Below are 24,721 nucleotides of genomic sequence, written 5' to 3'. Positions count from 1 at the left end.
ACCCTTACTTGGCACTGAACCAACTGCTGACAGCAGTTGGTGGTGATGAAGTGGTTGACATAAGAACTCTGCGCTGGCGAGGCATTGTGCAGTAGGCCATCAAGGGAAGCTTGCCACTAGTGTATTCATTCTTCATAAAAAGAGTGCAATTTTGCCGATTCTGCAAGCGGCCAGAAATACATGCATGCAGTGCACTTCCACACATGCGCATCACCACAGCAAAGTACTATGTGTATTCACACCGTCTAGTCGAAATTTGCCCAAAAATTTGCCTATTATAGCAAGGTCTGCTAAAAGCACAATTTGTCACATTGATAATATACAGGCAGACCAATTTAAGTGAGAGAAATGGTCTGTTATATATAAAAGTATGTTGTAAGTGGATCCGTTGTAATGGGCATGGACTTTGTAAAGTAAAAAGCAAACCTATTCCAACATTAAAAGAATGTACCTGTTCTAATGCTGTACAACAGCCATAAACAGTAGGTGTCAAAAAAGAAAGGCCCCCAAAAAAAGACCACTTCTACAAAGTTGCATGATGCCGCAATAACAGACAAGTTTTTTGAGTCCTTCAATTTAAACAGCAGAATGTAAAGCAGCTTTATTTACACAAACCTTCAAACGTAAAGTTTAAAACAGGTGTTATGAACATAGACTTCATTATCTGGGAGCACTGGCCTCGAACAAAATTGGTACTCCGGGATCGGCAAGACACTTTAAATTATATGATGATGACATGGTGTTTTGTGCTCCAAGCGCCAGATATGGCCAATGAGCACCAGGCAAGTATTAATGAGTTTTCAATCCCTTTAGATCATACGCAGCTGTCTAAAACCACAACATTTCTTTAAATAATCTTGTCTGGCACACACCGCTAACTTCTGTGGTCGAAGGATCAGAAAGAACATTGGATCAACATGCTGGTCTAACAGTTCCCCATAAACTCTATGCAAGTGGTTCAAAGTCTCTCAAGTGCAAGTCCCATCTACAATTTTCAATTCAATTTCATTCTTCTAGAATACACTGGAAACATCTTCCAGGACTAAAAGCTGAGTACTGTTACTAAACTGAGTACTTGAGTATATGTTGAGCATACCAGTACTTTTTGGGTCTTCAGCCTGCGCAAGAGCTTGCAGTCGTATTTTCTTGGGAACGTGGAAGGCTCTGGTACAAAGTCCGGCATCACCTTGTGAATTGCCTGCCAAATACACACATAATTATCAGTTCAGAAAACTAAGATGCTGCATCATCACTAGCAGAAGCATCAGCCTATTCTAATTCCACAGCAGGATGAAAGTATCACCCAGATATCATATTCACCCCTGTCTTGTATAAGCTCAACCTATCCTATGCGTGTAAATTTTTTCATTGGCATTCCATTTTGCAATTTTAATAGCCAGCAGTTAGCATCTGTTCGATGTAGTAGTTTTACATGACTTGCCAAAGTTCACTTCAGTCTCTCTAAATCTCAGCATCTAATACCTACACAGCCATCATTTTTGCTTTGTAGCATATACCTATGCTAATCGAAACTCTTGCACAACAAACAGAAGCAAGCCACTTACCCCCATCCCCCGCCCCCCCAGCTGAATCTTCATATTATAAATCCCTTAATACCACAAAAATACATTTGCACAATCCAAATTTATACCACATAAAGGCCAACTGCATGGAAATTTTAAACAATTTTTGATAGTCTAGGTACAAAGTGGCCTCCATATCAAATTTTTACACTTGAAATCTGCAAAAATGTGTCATAAAAGGCAGCAAAAATCCAAACTTTCGACAACAAAGCACAAGGAAATGCCACAATTACAGTTCACTGAAAATGACAAAAAAAAAACAGGAACATTTGCCTAGGTGCCCAAGCATGATAGCGAGATCAGCACACATGCATCATTCTAAAATTTGTGCCTGTCACTAAGTGTACCCATAATCTTCTCAGCAGTATTTAGAAGCTGTCAAATTAAGTAATTACCAGCCTTGCAGCATTACTAAGGTTACTTCGACTGTAAATACTGCTCACTTATAACCAATTCAGCCAAAGTAAAGTTTTACTGTAAGTGGCCTTTAAAATGAACTATACTTTCAAACATAGACTTGAAAAAAATATATAGCAGTTTATATCAATTACATATAGGTAATACCCACAAGTCTACCATAGAAATCCATGTGAGAGTTATATATATATTGCACAGATAGCATCACAAGGACTTTTCAAGATATTCAACATAAACTGTTCTCTTAAAGGGCCCCTTACCAGGTCTGGCCATTTTGAGCTGACCAGAACAGAGCATACAATGCACATTAATGATCATGTCTGCAAAGTATTACATTGCTACACGTTGCGGAAAAATCTGAAATTTCAAGCCGAACCCCATTTTCCCTTCTCGCGTCCATCCCGCTCCAGGCAAGGAGAAAAAAATGAATGCAGAGCCCATGACGTGTGCATCATGCAGTCCTCGAGCTCCGGTATGGGAGAACACAGGGAAAGAACCTGACTCGCGGAGGCTAGATGGGGCAAGTGGAGAAAATGTATATGTTTGCGGTGAAGCTCCCCTCCTGAAATTATGGGATCACGGCACTGAAATATTTTTATCTCAGCTATTAATGAGCCGATTTGAAAATAATTTTTGCGGCAGAACACTCCCCAGAGGCCACATACCATATTTCCTCGAATCTAGGCTGACCGCAATTCTAAGCTAAACCCCTAAAGTCCGAAGCCAACAAAAAAAATATATATCATCTCGAATGTAGGCCAAACAAAAAAAAGCGAGGACAGCGAGTTCACAAAATACAAACAGCATTTATTGAATCTGAATGTGCAGAGCTCATTCAACGTCGTCATCGCTGCTAGACTCGTCACTGTGTTCCTTGTCACTGTCACCTTCAAACAGTGCGCTATCTTCGGTACCATTGAGCACATTAGATATGCCGCACTTTTTAAAGGCGCGCACGATCAAAGTACCTGGAATGTCATCCCACGCTGCAGCTACCAAGCCCGCCAGCTGCAATAGAGATGCACATTTGGTGCGGCCCGTTGGCGTTATCATGTGGTCTTTGTCAGTCAACCAGTCCATGTAATATTTCCGCAGACGATCCTTGAAAGGTTTGTTGATGCAGACATCAAATGGCTGCAACTGGCCTGTTATGCCGCCCGGTATAACAACGAGGTCAGTGTTCGCTTGGGCAAGCGCAGCCTTCACGTTGTCGGTGTAGTGCCCATGGTAATAGTCGACGACAAGGAGTGAGTTCTTTGTCAAAAGGGCTCCTGGACGTCGTTGCCACACAATCTTAACCCACTCTTCCACCATCGCCCCCATTATCCACCCGTTCTCATTTGCCCGCACAATGACATTTCTTGGGAAATCTTCTCGAGCAGGCAGTGTCTTCCTTTTAAATATCATATAAGGAGGGAGTTTATGTCCATCAGCTGTGCAGCACAACACCACAGTAGTGCGCTGCTTCCCGTAGCCCGCAGAGCGCACCTTCACCTCCTTGGCACCCTTTTCATTCATGGTGTACGCCACTGGCATATCAAAATACACAGCCGTCTGGTGGGTGTTGCCAATTTGCCCAAGGTTGTAGCCTGCCACTTCTCTTTTTCACAGCACGTAGGGTTAAAAAGCTATCAGCTTTTCTTCGAAATCGCTTGGCAGCGTCTGGGTGACTGAAGTACGATGTTGGAGGCTGAAGCCGAAGTGCTTCATGAATTTCTGAAGCCAGCCCCGGCTCGCTTTGAAATCCTTTGGCGTTAGGCCTCATTCCCTCGAAAGTTCCCTAGCTTTCACTTGGAACACTTCTGCTGTCACTGGAAGGGCAGCTGCTCTCTGCATCGGAACAAAGTCGGCCAAAACTGTCTCCACTTAATGGTGACAGCCTTTCTTTGGTCCGCTAAGTGCCATCCTCATTACGGCGCACGCAAAAAGCTGCTGTCATTGCCCCTCCAACGACGGACGTTTTTCTCGTCGACGCCAAAGTCCCGCACGGCTTGAGGATGCGACGATGCCTCTGCGGCTATCACAACTTTTTGCTTGAAAGCAGCACTGTAGTGGCATCTCCTGCTTGGTGTTATCGCGATAACACCACACTGCACACCGATACGGCCGACACGACACACGTCAAAATGACAACCTCACTTGTGTACGGTCGGCTACTGGCATGGCTAGTAGCGACTACAATACTGACTTTTCTAGATGGCACTAGCTATGCACCATATTTATCAGTTTCAATGAAAAACTGGCGTGTTCTTTTAAAATCCTCGAATCTAAGCCGACCCTAGAGTTTGTAATACGATTATTTGAAAAAAAACTATCGGCCTAGATTCAAATAGATAGGGTAACAACATTCAGCATATAACCAAAATTTGCTATGGGGCCTGGTAAGGCGCCAATAAACTGTGTCAGAGGAAACGATGATTGAAACACATTTCTTCCATCTTCAGCATCTTTAAGAACAGTTTATAAACCAAAACAGTCACGCCAAGATGGTGGTGCAGTGGCTCAATTGGTAATAGTATCGCATGCGTAATGCGAAGACATGGGATCGTTCCCCACCTGTGGCAAGTTGTTTTTCCATCCACTTTTATTTCCCTTAATTTATCATTTCTATAATTCAATCAATAAGTACAAGTCATTTCCGCTATGTTGTCCTTGGTGTCTTTGTTTGTTAGCTCCTCATGATAGGATTAACAAATATCGGGCACCCCGGTTAACCCCCTTTCTTCTCAATCACACCGTTTAAGCGGTTCAGCTATAAGGGAAAAAAAAATAATCCATTTCAGGTGCAGTCCGCACAGAAGACACATAGGCATTTCAGACACTTGCTAAACTAAATTGTTGCATGCAAGAACGACAACAAAAAGAGACATTCCCACACAAGGCCCCGCCCTCCTCCCATTCCTGCATTTCTTTTTTAAGCATACTTCATGCTTAACAAGTAATTCCATGGCACAAGTGAAATTCCAAGCAACTGAACATATAAGTGATGCATACTAAGCAAGGTTGCTTACATTTCTGTTTGTAATTTCTCAAACATGAGTAACACTACAATGCAATAATGTAGACAGAGCAGGTGAAAAACTGTGTCGACATTTATGTGCTTTCCCCGTGTGATACAGATTACCATGACACAATGTTCCAAACAAACCTGACACCTCAAATGGATTAACTGTGTTCATTAAAGCAGTCGCATTAGCTGCTGCTTTTGTTCCAATATAAATGGATGCACTACATCACTGTGTTAAAGGAGTGCCAACACACATTTTCACAATTGTAGACTATACCACACAATTGTAGTATGGTAAAGGTTGAAATTTGACTAGAATGGCTGTTGGGAAACAACTATGGGATATTTTAAATTGGCACTAAAGTTGACCTCGAAATGTAAGACCTGGTGTCATTAACATTATCATGACACCATGACAGCAATATCTGCTAATGTCGTGTAGCAATAACGCTGGCTATGATGGTGTCGCTCGCAAGAAAGTTAAGAAACATGCTACGGTTGTTTCTTCTGGCTGCACTCGCTTATGGCAGCCACAGCGACTGCAGGAACAGAGCAAACCAATGTATCATGGCATCACAATGCAACCACGTGCTGGGTGCCACAAGTGGTTCATAGAAAAATATATTTTGTCAAGTTATTTACAGCACTCAGATGCTTGCCAGTACTTCTTCCTATATTCGCAGACAAATTTCAGTGACAATGGAGGAAAAGCTACGGGGGTGGAGCTTCTGTACATGTTACTGTGCCAAGTATCCCGGCATAGCTTGACAGTGGTTTTGGTTATTTGAAACAGATACTGAATTCGCTTGGCTTCCACATGCAACGGTTTCACACTTGGCAAAACACTGATGAGAAAGTAAGAAAAATAAGTCAAATGAACCATTCAGTGGTGTATTTTGTTGGTTATTTTGCTGATGTAAATTTTGTTTTTCTCTTCACCGCATCTCACACTAACATAGACAAAAATGTGGAACCATTTTCAGAAGCACTTTTACTTCTGCACGCTTTCGTTGTGTAGCTTCCTGTTCATTGCCAGAGGATATTGTCTGCGAGTATAGGCTTTAGGCAGGCTGGATCTTCATTTAAGGCATAAGAATGACAAGTCAAAATATCATGTCAGTTACTTCTTTAAAATGTCAACAAAAGGACACAAGAAGAATACAGCAAGAGAGTTACCTCAAGCACACGCTCCCGTTGATTTCCGAGAAACTTACAATCCGTGAACAGTTGCTGAGGAACAATTCCCTAAAGATAACAACATGTAAGAGACCAGTCACTTGCAATGAAATACAAAAATGTGTATTCCACATTTCCATACAAAAGGTGACATCTCTTGCTTGCAAGTTTACAGCGGACCAAATTTAAGGCGGATCACGAAGGGACCATGGAAATATGTTAAGTCAGCCAACCCACAATATGTGAAATTCTGTAAGCAAACGTTCTGAGGCACCTAGCTACCACAGCAGGTCGGGACTGCAACACCGGTTCACATGCTGGCGCTCTGTTTATGATTTGAGCTTGGTGTTCACCATCTTCTTCAGGTCAGGCAAGATCGGCAGACACGTGCACTTGCTGATTTTGGATATTTTCTGTTAACTAAGACTTAGGGCTGACAAAAACTACGCTTAATTAAAACAGCAACAGCAATATCACAAATGACGAGAAATTAATATGACGTAAAATAATAATAATAATAATAATAATAATAATAATATTATTATTATTATTATTATTATTATTATTATTATTATTATTATTATTATTATTATTATTATTATTATTATTATTATTATTATTATTATTCCACTGCAATATTAACTTATCTAGAAACCTCGCAGAACACGAACAAAAACATTTAAACATTCTGCTATTGTGGTTTGCTTGCCTTGTCTGTGACAAATAGAATTTTTATTTCAAAAGCAATATAATCTACCCAAGAACATGATCGAAACAGCAATTCGGGCTAGTTGGTCTATCATATTGAGAACCCATGTTGCACTGAGAGGACAACACACAGTGCTACAAAAACCATACAGCAGAATATATGTACTACAGCCAAACCTAATTATGATGAAATGCATTACACCAAACTAATATAAATTTAACAAAGCAATCGCAGTTCCACTGAAATTGCCACAGAAACCCATATATTTAGGATCTTGCTTTAATGAATCAAATTTTCTGTAAATGAATGTAGCGCTGATCTTTCCACACTGCTAAGTGTAGGCAGTGGCTATAACGAAGAATTGGTTATGAAGAAGCAATTTGTAATCCCCCTTAAACTTCGTTACAGCAAGATATTACTGTAGTTCAATTCACAAACACACACGCACACACCCAGCCCCCTACACTTCACTGACTCCCAGAAGGCTGAAAGGGTGTCTGCACATACTTGGCAATTTAGCCATGCTCCCGGATTTTGCGTTTCTTGTACGGTCATTCTCTTCACTGAGACTACACAATCTTCGGCTATTTGGTAGATAGCTAAAGTCCCAAGGTTACACCATGCTACGATGTAAAAGTGCTTTGCTTGCTCCATTTTTTGTGTGCCTTGGTGAAAAATTTTTTTTTTATTGCTTAGAAGCTGAAAATAGTCCAAGAAGGCCTATCAAAAGAAATAACAGGCCGTGCACGGCTGGTAACTAATACGTTTTCACACAGTGCACTTGTGTCTGCGCCCAATTAGGCCAGTCCCGAAGGCAGCACACAGGGATATTGATTACACATGCGTCGACAGCCCAAATACCGTGCCATTAACACTTACTAGCTATTCCCTATAAAATACGTTTGTGGGGTACCATCATTATCAGCCTCTTTTATGTCTACTTACAGGATACTGCCCCAGCAATCCCCAATTACAGCTGGCTTGTGACACCTAACTCAGTCTTATGCAAGCAAATTTCCTAATCTCATCACAATATCTAATCCGCTGCTGCCCTCAATTGAAGTTCCCTTGCCTTGGCACCTGTTCAAATGCTGTTGTTCACTTCCAAATTTATGCTGCATAGGTAGGTAGAGGTAGCATGGAATGACTGTGTCAACAGTCAACATATTGTGACAGACATATTAATGTGTGACAGTACCAGCTCCTACTCAATTCAATTGCAGTTAGGAGAAGAAAAAGAAAAGCACAATGAATTCAGTGTTGCCTCACATGAGACTTCATTTCTTCAATGACTTTCTCCACATTGTCCCGTGAGAAGTTCTTCTGCAATGTGTGGCACTCGAGCAGAGCTGCAAATGTGGCAGCGTTCGGCTTGATGTGGTCGTGTTCCATGGTGTGCATGATTTCCTGTATACGAGACAACTTCCCCTGTAAAGTAAGGAATTGTTAATGAAATAAAGTTAAACCTCAATATAACGAAGTTGGTCAAATCGGCAATTTGCTTCATTATATCGAAATTTCACTGTATTGAAATTCAACATTTTATCCAAATAAGTACTGTCACCGATTAATTTTTCTCAAACGGTAAGCAGCCGCACAATTTTCTGAATTATTGGGCAATCAAAAAAAGCAAACTTGTATGAGAAAGCAATTCGTTTTGATGAATTTGCCAGTCAGCGACGAATGACACGGTTTCATCACATCGATATCTTCACATCGGCAGTATGGATTAAGCGAAGCCAGCCATGCTTTCTTGTGCACTCTGCCTCCAGGCTGATAGCGTCGCCTGCACTGGAACGATGCTATCATGAAAAGCATCGGAAACGGAGAGCAAATGATTCGTCTGCCTCTCACTCCAACGGGTCACCGAAAGTTGAGATTACACAACCTCCAATACTAAACATGCTGGAACACAGCTTACATGATGCCACGTTGTCTCAGCATGCCCACTCTCTGCACATGTGGCACTTTAACCCTCAAGCACGATGCGAAGCTGCGCATGCACTCAGCCACGCTCACAGCCATGCACAGCCATGGCCGAGACATGCGCCAACTTGCCCTGCCCTTTCGCAGGCTTGATTGAGCTTGCTCCCCTTACCCTCTTTCCCTATGCTCACGTGGTAAGGTGGCACTCGTGAAGCCACCGTCTTTTCTGTCTCTCTCTCGCACACTTTCACTCACACCTAAAGCACACGGTGCGTGGGGCGCAATAGGATCTTATCGAATTTGGACTTTATATGGAACATGATGCGGCTCCACTTCGACGATCACTCTTGTTGCATGGCAGACGATTTGAGAGGAGTGTTTGCGAGCAGCCATTTTTAATTCAATCATTTGACCATCTGCGCCCGTGGAAGTTTCCATTTATTGTCTTAGCATTCCTCTGCGGCGGCAGTGAAATTACGTTATATTGAAATCGCATGCAAGCACACTTTGTTATATTGAGGCTCTACATACATGACGTTCTATGGACAAGAGATTATGAAAAGTTAAATACTTCGTTATATCGACAATGTCGTTATATTGAAGTTCATTATATCGAAGTTTAACTGTACAATGACGGCCAAAAAAACTGAGTTGCTACGCAATGGTTTCTATCTTTGTTAGTTTTTCAGACAAGATTTGCACATGTGGTACTTCACCAATATTCTTAATGATACTGCTCGTTTTTCACAGCCATACAGTTTCACAGCTTTCAGAGTGCCATTTAGGCCTGTTAATGAAGCAATTTGGATTCGCATTCACACTAAACTGCCATTATAGGTTCCCAACCTATGGGAGACTGAGAGTGGTATATCAAACCTGTGTAGCAATCTCGAAAAATTCTTCAGACCTTGAGAACAGGGTTAGCCTGGACTCATTGGCTGCACATAGCAAGAAATTGTTTTTAAACGAAGACAGTGGCAAACAAACCCAGAAAAGAAGCACTGTAAACAATAGTTGCCGATAGCAGCCAAGATATTTTAGGGAAACAAATACCGATAAATGCCTGCCAAATTTCAAGAACAAATTTCAAGAACATAGATGTCAAAAACATAGACTGTTATGTATAATCCATTGCTTGTTACTGATACTGGCAATAATGGTGGCTAGTGGCAAACAAGCCAATTATGAAGAGCAAGAAGAAAAGAATCTTTAGAAAACCTTGGCCCAGAAGACAATAAAACTCATTTGTTATTGTGAGGCTAATGGCCAAACGTTTGTAGCTGAGACTCGGCTGTGTGCTAGCCATGTAGCAGTAGGTATTGCTATACATCATCGTCTAACTTTTTGCCGTTTCCATTTTCCCCCAGTTTTTGACTGTTATTAAGTTGTTGCTCAGTACAAAACATGTCTACAGTACTTGAAATTTCTTTAACATTGTCGTCGATTCTAAAAGGAAGCATGTATGATATGACTGTGCGCACATCATGAATAGTGCTGCACTTTCTCGAATGTATGCGAGCACCAATGGTTGCTCTGGAATGTATGCTAAAATATGTATAAATAGCAGGCACACTTGACCCATGAGGCTGAATCTACAAGCGGCAACTGTGCTTGCTACTATCACAGTAATTTTCATTCCTTGTCTTTCTGGACGCAAGTTTGGCCCATAAGAATTGGATTTTTAACTCGTGACAGTGTTTAGTCCTTCACTGTCATTACAATGCAACAGTATAAACATCACCTTCGCAGCATAGCCTCTGATGAGGGAGTTGTAGATTACAATATCAACCACAGTGATGCCTTTCTTCTGTTCTCTAGATCGCTGTCGATGATAGTGCAGGGCGGACAAGGCTTGGTCCAACTGAAAAAAAATGACGATGGGTGGCACACTGATGTAGCTGCCACTAGTTCAGCAATGATAAATTTATTCCCATGGCAATTTTGTCTACTGCCCTGCTGTCTCCTGGGCTTTCCATGACACTATCAGCTTTCCAACAATCGTGTATAGGAAATGATGTAAAAAGTCCAATTGAAATTCCAAGTTTGCTCAGTTGGAGTAGGTTTGCTCAGCCAAAATGCAATGCTAGTAGCAATTACAACTGACTTCTGTTTGCCCTCTGATCTCTTTTACACCATTTCCGCCATCGAAGTATAAAGCAAGTCCCTAAAGAAGAAATCGTCAAACCTCCAGTTTGTTACACAATAAAGAGTCCTTCATAAGCAATCCATAAATATATACTTTAGCCTCAAGACTAACCAATTTCTCTTTTCAAATACAGCTGAAACGCTCCCATTAAACAATTGATGAACCAATCTGAATGATATTTGTTGCACTTAGTGAGAGAAGACTAAATTATGCTTGTGTCGAAGCACACTTTGGTTTAGGGCTTTAAATTAAATAATTAATTGCCAATATTCAGCAAGTTTCAAATAAAATTGAAGCACAAGGTTACTAGGCACACAACTCTGCATTAAAAACAGATACAAAAGTAAGCAAACTGTATCTGTTAGATCCTATAAAGCAGAAAAGTACAATGTATTAGACTACAGCTTATCTGAAATGATTACATCACTTTTGCAAGCTTTGCAAAATTTTTGAATATGCTGTAGAGATATGATAGGTATAATTCAGAGTGGCATATCATGAAACAGTTTTGGCTGCTTTACTTGATACCATTGTTTATGGCAGAGTCACACAATGATAAAATTTATGCTGCATTTCTTATAAACTTTCCGATTTCTATACATTTTTACAATCAGCTAGGAGAGGAGGGACACTAAAGAAATATAAAATATTAGGTTGAGCTAGATTGAAAGTTTAGGCTTATGTAATAATAATGCTATTATTGATAACGAGAACAAAGCTTTTGTAAGTGGGAAAATGACAAAATAAATAATTGGAGTGGCACCATCTATATTGAACTATGGCACCACTTATGTCATGTCAGCACTGGCTCTCTCTGATGCTCATGTCTCTGACACCTGCTGATTCACAGAGAGTGGCAGAGAGCGAAGTCTGTGAGGATTACGTCAACTCATCCAAGTTTTGGTGTGGGTGATACGAATTGAGGAGCAGCAGCGGCGGAGCTTTTGGTGGCGATTTTCTACCCAACAGTCATATATTGGCAATATTGGCACAAATAAAATGATAATAGACTTCTAGATGAATAATCTACCCATCTAACTTGGCTTAATATTTTCGTTTAGTGTCACTTTAAAGGTGTTCTGATGCACTGACACATATTTTTGAAATTGTGTAAACTCAATCATTAGCTTCTCACGCGTAGACGGGTCACATTTAGCAAGTATGATGGTGGTAACTACTCAAGAGTTATTTTTATGCTAAAGTTGGTCTCAAAATGCGATAACTGGTGTCATTGACATTATCATCATCAACATGTCATTGTCATAACACAGAACAACATTTGAAGACGGCGTGTAGCAAAGACCGTAGAATGGTGGTGCAAATTGTAAACTACACTGATGCACGCATTTCTTCAGACTGCACTTGCTTGTGGCGCACCGTGATGTCATGACACATTGAGTGGCTAGGTGTCAAAACCGCAACTGGATTTTACAATAGTTTGTATTACTGATTTGATTTGTATATAACTGGTTTGTGCTACTGGAACTGGTTTGCTATAATAAATTATTTAGGGCCCTTTGACACTCACCAGCAATTTATTAAAAGAATGACAAGTCAAAAATGTCCTCATCCCATTTTTTAAAATAGGGTAAGCCGCAAAATCGCAACAATCAGCATGGAAACGTTATGCAATGAGGAAACTCATCAGCTACAGCTGTAGGTACACTCACCAGGTTTGCATGTGCACACACTTCAACAAAGGCTCGCATGCTCATGCGTATCTGCATCTCCTGTGCCAGCCTTTCAAGGTCCGCTTTCTTAACCTTCGCCACCTTCTCATGTTGTGAAGGAGTAAGCCGGTACACGGCAGGCTCCGCCTTCTTTCTGGAAACTGACGAAATGGGCAACTTTACAGTCGCGGATTCTTCCAGCGGCCCATGCTGGTCGTCTTCCGTCAGGTCTACATCATAATGTACGGCACCATGAGATGTGAAGGGCAACACGGTCGGCATGAGCTCCGCATCTCCTTGAAGAGCCAGTAGGTCCTCTTCCTCTATGGGCTGCGACTCCCTCAAGCGGCTCTGGCTCGAAGTTGCTGGCGCACATGCAGTTGCAGTGACTTCATCCTGCAAGCATGGTTCAATGTGCACCATTGCAGGCAGCTATTTACAGAAGACAAGCAATGATTCAAAATCCCAGTTGATTAAGATAACAGGGTGTCTACTACGTTGGGGCCTTTCAAGTTCCCTGATATCACCTTTTTTTTTTAACTGCTTTTATTAAAATTCTCTGACAGCCTAGACTCCAAGATTCAGGCACAAGGTAAAAATGGTGGTTTCTAGATTTCCAGGTTCTTATGCCAGCCTTCAATTTTCAACAACTACTACCAGGAAGCTGTAGATCAGGTGACTGAATCATGTGTTTCATGATATTTTAGCCCCCTGACCACTCCCACATTAACAAGGCCATCAAAAGACACCATTACTTGCAGACTATGTAGGTTCCATTCAAAACTTCGTTCTCTTCTTTACTAGCTTTGTCACAACCACTGCGAGTACCAATTTCCTCGGTCCAAAGCAACAGGGGTGAAGATTTCCCATTTTTTCCCTTGAAACTTCCAGATCTGTCAAATTCCCTGAAAACACCTGGTATCCTCTCATGGAAGACACCCAAAAAGTAAATGTATTAACTCACCCACTGCATTGTGAAAACATTTAGTTCAGAAGGTTCTTGGATAATTTGATTAATTAGAACTTCTTGGCTTCCCAGAGCAGGGTAAAAAGGCCGTAAGTAGTTGACAAGAGAATGCTAACAATGCCTAAGTAATATATACACTGACAAGTAACGCCGGAAGAAGTAAACAAAGCCTTGGGAGCTGTGCAAAGGGGGAAGGCAGCTGGGGAGGATCAGGTAACAGCAGATTTGTTGAACGATGGTGGGCAGACTGTTCTAGAAAAACTGGCCACCCTGTATACGCAATGCCTCATGACTTTGAGCGTACCGGAATCTTGGAAAAACGCTAACATAATTTTAATCCATAAGAAATGGGACGCCAAAGACTTGAAAGATTATAGATCGATCAGCTTACTGTCCGTTGCCTACAAAGTATTTACTAAGGTAATTGCAAATAGAATCAGGAACACCTTAGACTTCCGTCAACCAAAGGAGCAGGCAGGATTCCGTAAAGGCTACTAGAAATATGCGGAATATAACCAACCCTTATATATAGCTTTCATTGATTATGAGAAACCGTTTGATTCTGTCGAAACCTCAGCAATCATGGACGCACTACGGAATCAGGGTGTAGACAAGCCGTATGTAAAAATACTGGAAGATATCTATAGCGGCTCCACAGCCACCGTAGTCCTCCATAAAGAAAGCAACAAAATCCCAATAAAGAAAGGCATCAGGCAGGGAGATACGATCTCTCCAATGCTATTCACAGCGTGTTTACAGGAGGTATTCAGAGAACTGGTTTGGGAAGAATTGGGGATAAGAGTTAATGGAGAATACCTTAGTAACTTGCGATTCGCTGATGCTTAGTAACTCAGGGGACCAACTGCAATGCATGCTCACTGACCTGGACAGACAAAGCAGAAGGGTGGGTCTAAAAATTAATCTTCAGAAAAGTAAAGTAATGTTTAACAGCCTCGGTAGAGAACAGAAGTTTACGATAGGTAGCGATGCACAGGAAATGGTCAGGGAATTAATACATCTACTTAGGGCAGGTATTGACCGCGGACCCAGATCATGAGACTGAAATAATCAGAAGAATAAAAATGGGCTGGGGTGCGTTTGGCAGGCATTTTCAGATCATGAACAGCAGGTTGCCATTATCCCTCCAGAGAAAAGTGTTTAACAGCTGTGTCTTACCAGTACTCACCTACGGGGCAGAAACCTGGAGGTTTACGAAAAGTGTTCTACTTAAATTGAGGACGACGCAACGAGCTATGGAAAGAAGAATGATGGGTGTAACGTTAAGGGATAAGAAAAGAGCAGATTGGGTGAGGGAACAAACGCGAGGTAATGACATCTTAGTTGAAATCAAGAAAAATAAATGGGCATGGGCAGGACATGTAATGAGGAGGGAAGATAACCGATGGTCATTAAGGGTTACGGACTGGATTCCAAGGGAAGTGTAGCAGAGGGCGGCGGAAAGTTAGGTGCGCTTATGAGATTAAGAAGTTTGCAGGAACAACATGGCCACAATTAGTACATGACCGGGCTAGTTGGAGAAGTATGGGAGAGGCCTTTGCCCTGCAGTGGGCGTAACCAGGCTGATGATGATGATGATGACAACTCATATTCAAGCTATATTATATTTATCCAAGTTCCCTTAGAAGGGAATAATGTGGAACCAATCATGCATCAGAATCTCTTATATTTTCGATATGCGTTAGGGAAACGCTTCTCTCTCCTCGTTGAAAAGTTTGCATCAGTCTTACGAGTGCAACTGATCTAGTTCTAGACAGAAAAATGTACACAAGAATGCACAGAAAACTGCTTTGTGTATATCTTTGTACAGACATTCCTATTCCTCATTTATAAAAATGAACCAGACAAAGATGCACCGCTACTTACGTAATTGTCTACACTGGGCACTTCAGTGTTGCAAGCACATTTTTCACAAGTGATGGTGCAGCCGGCGCAATTAATTGGCAACGATATAACGTTACACGTTGACGGAATGGTCAGTATGATTTCCTTCCTATGATACGTGTTTCCATTTGAAAGCTGGCCAGGAGGTCCTTCCAGTTTCATTTTGTGGGCTTCGAGAACTGGAAGAAATCGGTCACTTATTGAACAGACGGAAATGAGCACTTTACGCCCCGTTCTTGGGGCTGACAACAGTAAAAGACAAGCTGAGAGGCAACAGCTTCCTGACGTTATCACATAATGAAACTAACAAAATCTGACATCTCTCTCAAAAAAAGAAAAGATTAAAAAATGCGCTACCTAACAGATGTAATTCTTGTGCAAATTACCAACGCTCAAAGCAGTCACGGTTTGCACGCAACCGCAGATTTTCATCCGAGTTTCGCTTATTCATGCCGGTGTTCATGCTACGCAGGCAAATAATGAGGCATTGGATATTAAATAAGCTGGCATACCTTTCATCAGCTCTCTGTACTGGTTTCTCCTCTGCTTCCCAACCTTGGTCTTCCTCGTTTTTGGTTTGTATGAAAGTTCTGCGCTTGTTGCGTAAGACATTGCTTGGTTTCTTTCTGCAGCAGAGGTGGCGGGGCGACAAGAGCAAATAACGTAAGATAACCCACGTCTACGTCTGTAGCATTTGGTAAAGCATTAAAACCTCGCTTTCGCGTGCTAAGCACAAGTAGTCATTGATTTCCATTCCTATGAGGACGACACGACCTACCATTGATACACCGATGTTCTAGAAGCGTCGTTGCGGTATCTTCGCAATGTGCTCTGCCTTGCGTGTGACTTGCAGAGCGAAGTGTCCAGACAAGTCTCCGCACTGAACGCAGATGGTCACAAGCCAGCGAGCACTTTCTAACAACTGAATTATACATTACAATCGAGCTTGACGCGCTGTTGCTAGGAGCACATTTTTAGATTCACAAGGGTGCGGCCATGTTTTAGGTTAGTGGCGATGCCGGCGCGGCTACACAGGTTCAAGGAGTGTTCGTCAGTAGCGCGGAATGGCAGCCAGCATAGAGTTTCATACAGTAATTATTGTATGAAAATCGATGGCAGCCAGTGTGCAGAAAACTTTGGGACTTTACAGTAGATGTTGTTGATGCAATTGAAAACGTCAACCTGATTACCATATTCTCTGATGGAAGACACCCTGAAACGTAAATGTATGAACTCATCCACTCCATCTTCACTGCATTCTAAAAACGTTTAGTCCAGAAGGCTCTTGGCTGATTTGATTAGTTAGAACTTCTTGGCTTCTCAGAGAAGGGCGAAATGGTCGTAAGTAGTTGACAAGAGAACGCTAATAATGCCTAAGTAATATATGCACTGACAACTCATATTCAAGCTATTTTATATTTATGCAAGTGCCCTTACAAGAGAACAATGTGGATCCAATCATGCATCAGAATCTTTTATATTCTCGATATGCGTTAGTGAAAACGCCAGAGTTCTTTGGTCGTCGGTCGTCATCTCAGAAGAACAAACACGGAGCAACTTTTTCCGCCATGTACCACGGGGCCCTTTGTTTCCACGGTTGTCTCGTATCAGAGTGGCAGCCTCAGAAACCGCCTGAAAGCGTATTCGAGGATAGAAAAGCAAGGGCAAGTGTACTTTAAGACAAAGAAAGAGTAGAAGAAAAAGAACGAAACAGACCACTAGGTCCAGCTGGGACGCTCACGCAAGTTGTTCACTTGACACTGTTAAACATGTAAACATGTTTTTTCAACGCCCTTGCGTAGACTGTATAGTCCCCTGTCATCACCATCACTCATCACACCTTTACGTCCCCGTTCCCCCTCCCCCTGTGCAAAGTCGCAGGCAAGAGCGCGTTAGTTCAGGTATGATTCAGGCCGACTTTTCTGCCTTCTTGCAAATAAGTTCTCTCTCTCTCTCTTTGTTGAAACGTGGGCTCCATAGGCATCCCTCTTGTTCGAGCTATGTTCATCACTTCAAATTATAACATCTATCTTCATGTGCACCTCTGTCTTGTTTGCATACTTAGTTCAATTTTATCACACGAAAATATGGGCCTAAGTTCACAATGGGCATCGACATAAGGGATATGAGAACCTCTTATGTTGGTTAGGTACTGCTTTAGCTTCTTTTTTTTTTTTTAGATAGAGATATAAATGCGTATAACAAAATTGTGCCACAAAATTATTGTATCATCATTACATGCACCCATTATTTTTCCAAATTCAACAGAGCGTTCTGCACGAAACTTAATAAACAAATGACATTTCAGGTGTATATAACAGCATCTTACAAAAGCTGGATTTTATACACAGAAATCAATTATGTGTTTCTAAAGTTAAAAAATAAAAAGAGAAAAATAAAGAAGTGTAAAAAAATAAATGTATTTTGATGTCAAGGCAATGCAGTACATGTAAGGACCTTTGTGTTACATTATATATTGGCCCCTACAGTCACACACCATTTTCTAATTTCTTTATGCATTTTTCTTTTGGAGGTAATTTCGAACAGGCCATCGTCAATTTGATTAAAATGACTTGGAACATAATATTCCCGCCTCTTGCTACCATAATTAGTATGACAACGTGATTTGACGCAATGTTACACAATGTACGCAATGTTACATCTTTGCGAACTGGTATCTTGAAATCATGAGAGAAGTAATACCGCGAAAACACAACAAAATTAAAGAGTTGATGTATACGTAGTGCACCAAGAAGAACACATCTTTTTTCTACGTCAACTGACTGCAATGGAGCGCCGTAAGTACAGTGTACCGTACGTTACTGCATTTACGTTTCATTTAATTGTACTGTTCAAGGCTTGTGTTTTATAGTGTGAGCAAGTGCCATATAATGTTATCGCATATATGAATATAAATTCAACTAATGTTTTGTATATGGTTATCCGCAAATTCAGTGGGGTTTTTTTTCCTTCGTAGTTGTACATCAATGCCACAGCAGCCCTTATCCTTTTTGATTTATAGGTAACATGTTCAGTCCACGTAACGTGTTGGTCATAAAGAACACCCAGCTACTTAACAACTGGTTCGTACACTAAGACCAGGCACTTACACGGGTAACACATCAAACCGTGCAGGTATAAAGCCAGATGTAGGGGAATATTCTTGTGCGGGTTTCTGAAACATATAGCTGTTTTTTACGATTTACAAATAATGCATTCTCTGAAAATTAGTCTAGTACTTTGCTAATATCCTGCTGAAAGGTTTGATTCTCTACTTTATATTCAGACATCTTGACGGCAAGCGCTGTATCTATCGTCTGCACATTGAAACAGCTTCGAATTAGTTTTTAATAGACCCAGATCAGATACATATATGTTTTGAAAAGCAACGATCCGTGGTACCCCATACTTTATTGTTTGAAAGTCGTTGAAAGTCGCCAGGGCACCCCCCACCCCGGGGTGTGTGTGTGTGTGGGGGGGGGGGGGGGGGGGGTGCCCTGGCTTTGACCTTGTACACAGCGTTCCCTTATGGGGGGGTGCCCTGGCTTTGACTTTCTACACAGCGTTCCTTTACTCTCAATTCGACACGCTAACACATTTTCCCTAGTTTCCGCGTCCTCCCGCCTCACACCCTCTCCCCTTTAGAAGAACCCCACCTATATATACTGTGGCTAGGAAAGCATATGTCGCCTTGAAGAAGACAAGTCCACGTGTCGAAACATTGGCTCCTGCATTCACCTTGTTCACGTTTTGCTCATCGTCTTGAATTTCCATCTCCCGCATTCCCCATCTTTACACTATCCTATATGTATGTGCAATAAACCCACATCCTCATTGTACTAGTTATAATTTGCACTGAAATACATCAAATTCACTTCGTTATTTTTTTTTTCAATCCCAGTTTCAGTTGTGAGCTGTCTGGTGTTCTCGCAAGAAGTATTAAATTGTGTAGATAATAATATAGCAGTACAGAAAGCTAGGATAACCCGTTATTCAGAAATCACAATGTTAAATATGAGACAAAGAGCCGTTGGCACCAAGGAATTCGGAGCAGATTTAAAGAACTTGAACTGCAGTGAACAGAGCGTGTAAAGAAATTAACGATATAAACAGTAATACTACTGAAAATGTTAAAAGTATTTTTTTTTCTGACTTTTATCTTTTTGTTCCCATTTACTGCAGGCTTTTCCGTAGTGCGTAATCACCATTGTTCAAGAAGCAAAATCAACCAAGACTACGCTGCTTAGGGTATGCGCCAGAGATGGTCCACTTTCTTTTCCCTCCTTCTGTTTGTTCTTGCGCTGAGATATCTGATTCTATTTATATAGGAAAACTTTTTTTTTTGCCGTGTCGCCCCATTTTTTTATCACTTTTCGTCTGTTTGGTGACATTATCACGTTCTTAAGATGAAGCCCCCTTGTGGGTATATGCCATTATGTTGAGACATTGGCAACAAGAAGACTACACGTCATGCGCTTGCAAGTATACTTAGGATTGTTAGCGGTGGTATAGAACGTACAACGCTATGAAACAAGGCACTTTTTCACAGGGCCGGAGATAAGGCATAGTGGTGCTGTGCCTTGAGGAGCCGAGTCCGTCCCGAAATTCGCCCGGATACAAAGAAATGGACTACAGGCGTCCCGTTCTACAATCCAGTGTATTTGCTTTTATTATCTTCATTTGCATCGATGCAGGTAATCAAAATAACTAAGCGTTATTAATTACTCTCCAGGTACCAATAAACTTTCTAGTTTGCTGCCCATGCAGTAAAGGCAAAAAAAGGAAAACAAGAACGCTTTTCAAGAGTGAAAGAGCGCAGCTGCGCACAGGCATAGCAATGCGTTTAATTGAGCAACCTGTTCCTGTGATTAGATCCTGTTCAGGCACTGAGTTACCGCCTCACGCCTGCTTCATTAAATATTTAATATGTGGAAAACCACAAACATCACTAACTACGATGAAATATATTTTGAACACGAAATATTTAACTTTCATGACAAGCAAAAAACAAGTGCATCCAGCGAGGCTACCAAGGCTGATGGCTGCTCATGGTGGAGTGGCGCACACAGTGTATGGAATTATAGGCTCAGGCTGTATAGGTACACTTACCGCGCCGAAGTCGGGAAAAGACCGCATAAGTAAATATAAAATAACTTCTGCAAGAGAATATTTGTAAAATGGTATGGTGTGAAACGCCAATTGAGATAATTGGAGTAGATTGAAGAGGATTTCCAGGAGAGTGGAGAAAAATTGCAAAAGATTTCGCGGGTTAGACCAAAATATTTGCATAGCATTGGAGAAAATGGCAAGTGGTCGGGAACCTTAAACATGATTTGCACGGAACTGCACAAAGGGACTTTAGTTCTATCTGCTGTCACGATAAATGATCGCGAGGAATGAAGTGAATAATGGGAGCTCTCGGTATTTTATCTATCTATCTATCTATCTATCTATCTATCTATCTATCTATCTATCTATCTATCTATCTATCTATCTATCTATCTATCTATCTATCTATCTATCTATCTATCTATCTATCTATCTATCTATCTATCTATCTATCTATCTATCTATCTATCTATCTATCTATCTATCTATCTCTTCCAGTTTTGACGTACGGCGTTCAGTCAAGAAATCCGTGGAACGCCGCGATGATGCTGTCCGGCGCGACGATTCAGGTCACTCCCGAAGTGTTCAGTGCTGGCGTGTTGGCAACACTGGCATCAGGTTTCAAGGCAAAGGAACAAAGAGGCCTCGCCTACGAAGCCAGCTTCAGAGACCTGCAGATTTCGCACACACTGGGTATCCCGCTGTCTTCAACGGGCGTAAAGGTCTCGGTGTGGATCAACTCCCTGAAGTGGCGCCTGGAAGTCCTTGTCGACGATGCCACCGGTGAAACAACGTTCAGAGACTTTCAGGTCCTCCACCTCGGGCATGTCACCGTGAAGACCGAAGGCTTGTGGTATCTGGACTACGTTGTCGGCCCTTCAGTAAACGCTGTTTTGGCGATAACTCACGAAACAATACAGAGGATAGGACAGAATGTGGGTAGAAGCAAACTCCGGCAGTCTTTTTGACGGCAAAGTATATTTTATTAGCGTCCTCCGGCCGAGAGTCAGCTAACGGCTGTTAGACTCGGCGCAAGAAATTCGCCGCGTCAGCGTGGTCTCATGTGCCCCTATTGATGTCAGCGGCGGCATGAGGGGTCAAAATTCTTTCAACTTTCGTCAAACGACTGAAGCTTTCAAGTGGTCTTTGCTCTCACTTGACAACGTGACTTCGAACGTTTTACTCGAAATATTTCGTATTGTGTTCTTTTTCGCGGTTTTTTCCAGCGCGGCATGCTCAACAAGCGGCAGCAGTTCTTGTAGGGAAGCCGTGTTGATCAGCGTTGCGTCGAGCGGGAAGGCGTCTACAGGCTATGGACAGCTTTTGTTTTGCGATATAGTTTAACCACTTCTTGAGGAAAAAAAAAAGTTATAATTCTCTCTAAGTTTGCCACATATATATCCGCACAACGACTGGATATTACAGGCAATACAGTTATACGTTTTCGTGAAATTGGTAATGTGCAATCATGCTCCTCATCATCACTGTCACGGAGCAGCTATAGCACCTCCCCGAGGAGAAGCGTTTGCACTGGTAATTCGCAAATAAATTTGTCGGAAGCCTTTAGATGCGCCTTCAGCCGGCGTAATTGGTTATTTGCACTGTTCAGAGAATGCAGCGTGAAAATTTGGAGAGATATATATGGCAACTATAGCAACAGCTCACCGCACAATAACACAAATTTCTAAATTCACATATTCACAAATTTCTTTCGAGGAACCCGTATGGGTTTCCTTTGTAACAATTGCCACGAACGGGTGAATGTGTGGTTTTCCCTTCATTAACAAATTCCAGGACCACAATTTAAGCGTGTTTGAAATATATGTCGAAAACAATCTTGGCTGGCTGTTCGCCATATATATAATATTGTTACTGAAAATGAGTTCCAGTTATCATTCTCCTACTCTGTGTCGTCGCAGTGAAAATACGATTCGGCTATGTATTGCTGGATGCGCCGGTTCTAATATGATCACGGGGCGTACGAGCTTGCTCTTTGGAGAGAAACCACATGTGGGAGACGCCGACTCGTACTTGATGGTATTCTGCGACGAAATATAGTTCATGCGTCTCTCTAGCAAGTCGACAATTAAAACAGGCTGAGCTACTCGCACGCTTAACAAGAAAGCACTGGTGCGTTTCAGTGATATTTTATACTTGCTCGAATTCTAAAATTTCGTTAATGTTACAGCCGGCCGCAACAGTTTCGGGGCACGTCTATACTGCTTTCATAAACCAATTTGGGTCTGGAATAAGCACTGATCGAGGTAATGACACGAGGAAGGTTTGGCTGATTCACTGACCGCGACAAAATTTAGTGCATGCACTGGCGCACCGGCGGGAGGGATGAACGCCAACGTCGAATAGCCGCTTCTATGCTGTCCGTGCATTCAGTGCGACACGTACGTTGCAGAGGCGAAAAGGAAGACGAAGAAGGCAGGTGACCATGAAGTCGACGGAGAGCTGGAGCATCGAGGATTCCGTCCTGGCGTCGTCGCGCCGCAAGTGGCTGCGCTACTGGTACGGCGGCGTCGGGGTGATGCTCATCGTGTTCGTCCTCATGCTCACCCTGTCCACCATGATCCGAGCAGGCACCGTGCACGTGGGGCGCATGTGAATGGCGCCGCGCCCCGTGTCATGTGTGGCCCACGGACGTCACGCTGTGTACCGACGCCACCCGATGGTGTGACGGAAACCGCGCATCGTAAGAGTTCGAGTCGTGTCGATCGTCTCGCCAAAACATCTACCAGCGACGCAGACGGCAAATCCTTCGCTTTTTTTTTTTTTTTTTTGAAGAGAGCCTCGGCGTGCCCTGTATCGGCCGCGATACCCCAGCGACGTGGTGGTCATGGCGTCTGCGGACTGAACATGTTGCCATGCTGTGTGTGGTGCGATGAGAGGCGCGTTGACGTGTGCGTTGTTTCGTAGCGGCCGGCCGAAGAAGCAGTCTTCGCAGGACATTCAGTACACAACTACGCTTGCCACTCGTTATAAGAGATTAAGTGCACGATAAAGCCTTGCCAACCTATACCCGTGTTCAACAGAGTAACGGCTGTTTTTCTTTCGTTTGCATGTTAAAGAGCAAAGAAAAATGACTATAATTTGTTACCAGAGGCGACGTCACCCGGTTTGTGAGTGAGAGTGCCATGGTTAGGAAAACGGGTGGTGCATGTGCAAGGGGTCACTTGAAGTGAACAGTGTCAATGTTCTTGGATTCGTGTTGGCAGTGGCGTAGCAAGGGGGGGGGGGGGGGCTGGCCAGGTGCAAGGGGCCAGTGGTGAGGGGGGGGGGAGGTGTCATATACGTCTGACGACACCCGGAAATTGTCGATGTCCTCGCCTTCCTCGACTACACCCAGGGGGGAGGGGGGGGGGGTGACAGAAGACCTACGGGCCCCGGGTGCCAGACGACCTAGCTACGCCACTGCATGTTGGTCAATTAATTGCCCATTTATACGATCACGACCGGGTGAGGTGGGTCGATCTTCACCGCAAGAATCAGGAAATGACAAAGTCGGGTATCCTGATGATGAAAGAAGTAGAAAAGAATGTGTTCACTTCATTGGTACATGGTTGTGGCACTCATCCGGGTCTGTCGCCTTGCGACTTCCACGTTTTGGAGCATCTGAAAAAAACAGCTCGAGTGAACCAGATTCGTGCCGGACGATGACGTGAAAGAGTCAGTTACAGATTTTTTGAAGCAGCAACCCAAGGAGCTTTATGAGACAGGAATCACACGACTCGTTAGTCAGTGGGACAGATGTCTAAATGCTCATGGAGACTACTTTTTAATAAAATGCCCCGTTTGTCATATATTCGCATTGGCTCACTTTCATTAGACTCGCCCTCGTATATTTTGCAGAACTAGTGCTTTTTATATGTGCTCTCTTCTGCGACTATAATTTCGGTGCAATAACACACAATACACGACCGGTGACAGCTGCTCCCGCGCAATAAATTGTAACAAAGGACAACGTCATTGAGATTTTTCCCTGATCGTCGCATATGTACAAAAATGTAAACAAGGTTCTTGAATGACAAAGTTTCATTAAAATATTTGTCCTCAAGTTGTTCCTTTCATGGCCTTTACAGCCTTTACATTTTTCGTATCAG

At 42.4% G+C, this 24,721-nt stretch overlaps 1 protein-coding gene and 2 long non-coding RNA genes across 6 annotated transcripts in view; 2 read left to right on the top strand and 1 right to left on the bottom strand.

Annotated features, from left to right (window-relative positions):
• Positions 1 to 16,588, bottom strand: part of PolrMT (mitochondrial RNA polymerase) — a 78,865-nt gene extending 62,277 nt beyond the window's left edge. The window contains exons 1-8 of one of the 2 annotated variants that reach the window (XM_065453974.2): positions 16,282 to 16,588; positions 16,016 to 16,129; positions 15,486 to 15,682; positions 12,635 to 13,030; positions 10,560 to 10,679; positions 8,162 to 8,320; positions 6,184 to 6,252; positions 1,097 to 1,198 (exon numbers count right to left, since the gene is read on the bottom strand). In XM_065453974.2, coding sequence (XP_065310046.1) covers positions 1,097 to 1,198; positions 6,184 to 6,252; positions 8,162 to 8,320; positions 10,560 to 10,679; positions 12,635 to 13,030; positions 15,486 to 15,682; positions 16,016 to 16,129; positions 16,282 to 16,438 — 1,314 coding nt within the window. In that variant the 5' untranslated portion in view covers positions 16,439 to 16,588. The remainder of the gene's footprint in view (positions 1 to 1,096; positions 1,199 to 6,183; positions 6,253 to 8,161; positions 8,321 to 10,559; positions 10,680 to 12,634; positions 13,031 to 15,485; positions 15,683 to 16,015; positions 16,130 to 16,281) is intronic. The other variant, XM_065453982.2, reaches the window with a different exon arrangement.
• An 18-nt stretch (positions 16,589 to 16,606) lies between these two features.
• LOC139056371 (uncharacterized) lies at positions 16,607 to 23,637 on the top strand. The gene is made up of 3 exons (XR_011512318.1): positions 16,607 to 16,723; positions 19,686 to 19,751; positions 23,023 to 23,637. It is a non-coding gene; the product is annotated as an uncharacterized lncRNA (long non-coding RNA).
• On the top strand, positions 19,809 to 22,064 carry LOC135919973 (uncharacterized). Of its 3 annotated transcripts, none has more exons than XR_010570123.1 (3): positions 19,918 to 19,985; positions 20,053 to 20,197; positions 21,111 to 22,064. It is a non-coding gene; the product is annotated as an uncharacterized lncRNA (long non-coding RNA). The 3 variants fall into 3 exon arrangements; XR_010570121.1 differs by having other exon boundaries at positions 19,919 to 19,981; XR_010570120.1 differs by having other exon boundaries at positions 19,809 to 20,197.
• Positions 23,638 to 24,721: the final 1,084 nt, after the last annotated feature.

This window comes from Dermacentor albipictus, chromosome 2 (genome assembly GCF_038994185.2).
Source record: "Dermacentor albipictus isolate Rhodes 1998 colony chromosome 2, USDA_Dalb.pri_finalv2, whole genome shotgun sequence".
In the NCBI taxonomy this organism is placed as follows: domain Eukaryota; kingdom Metazoa; phylum Arthropoda; class Arachnida; order Ixodida; family Ixodidae; genus Dermacentor; species Dermacentor albipictus.
The sequence above is the reverse complement of the archived record's forward strand: the minus strand, read 5'-3'. Positions and strand labels throughout refer to the sequence as shown.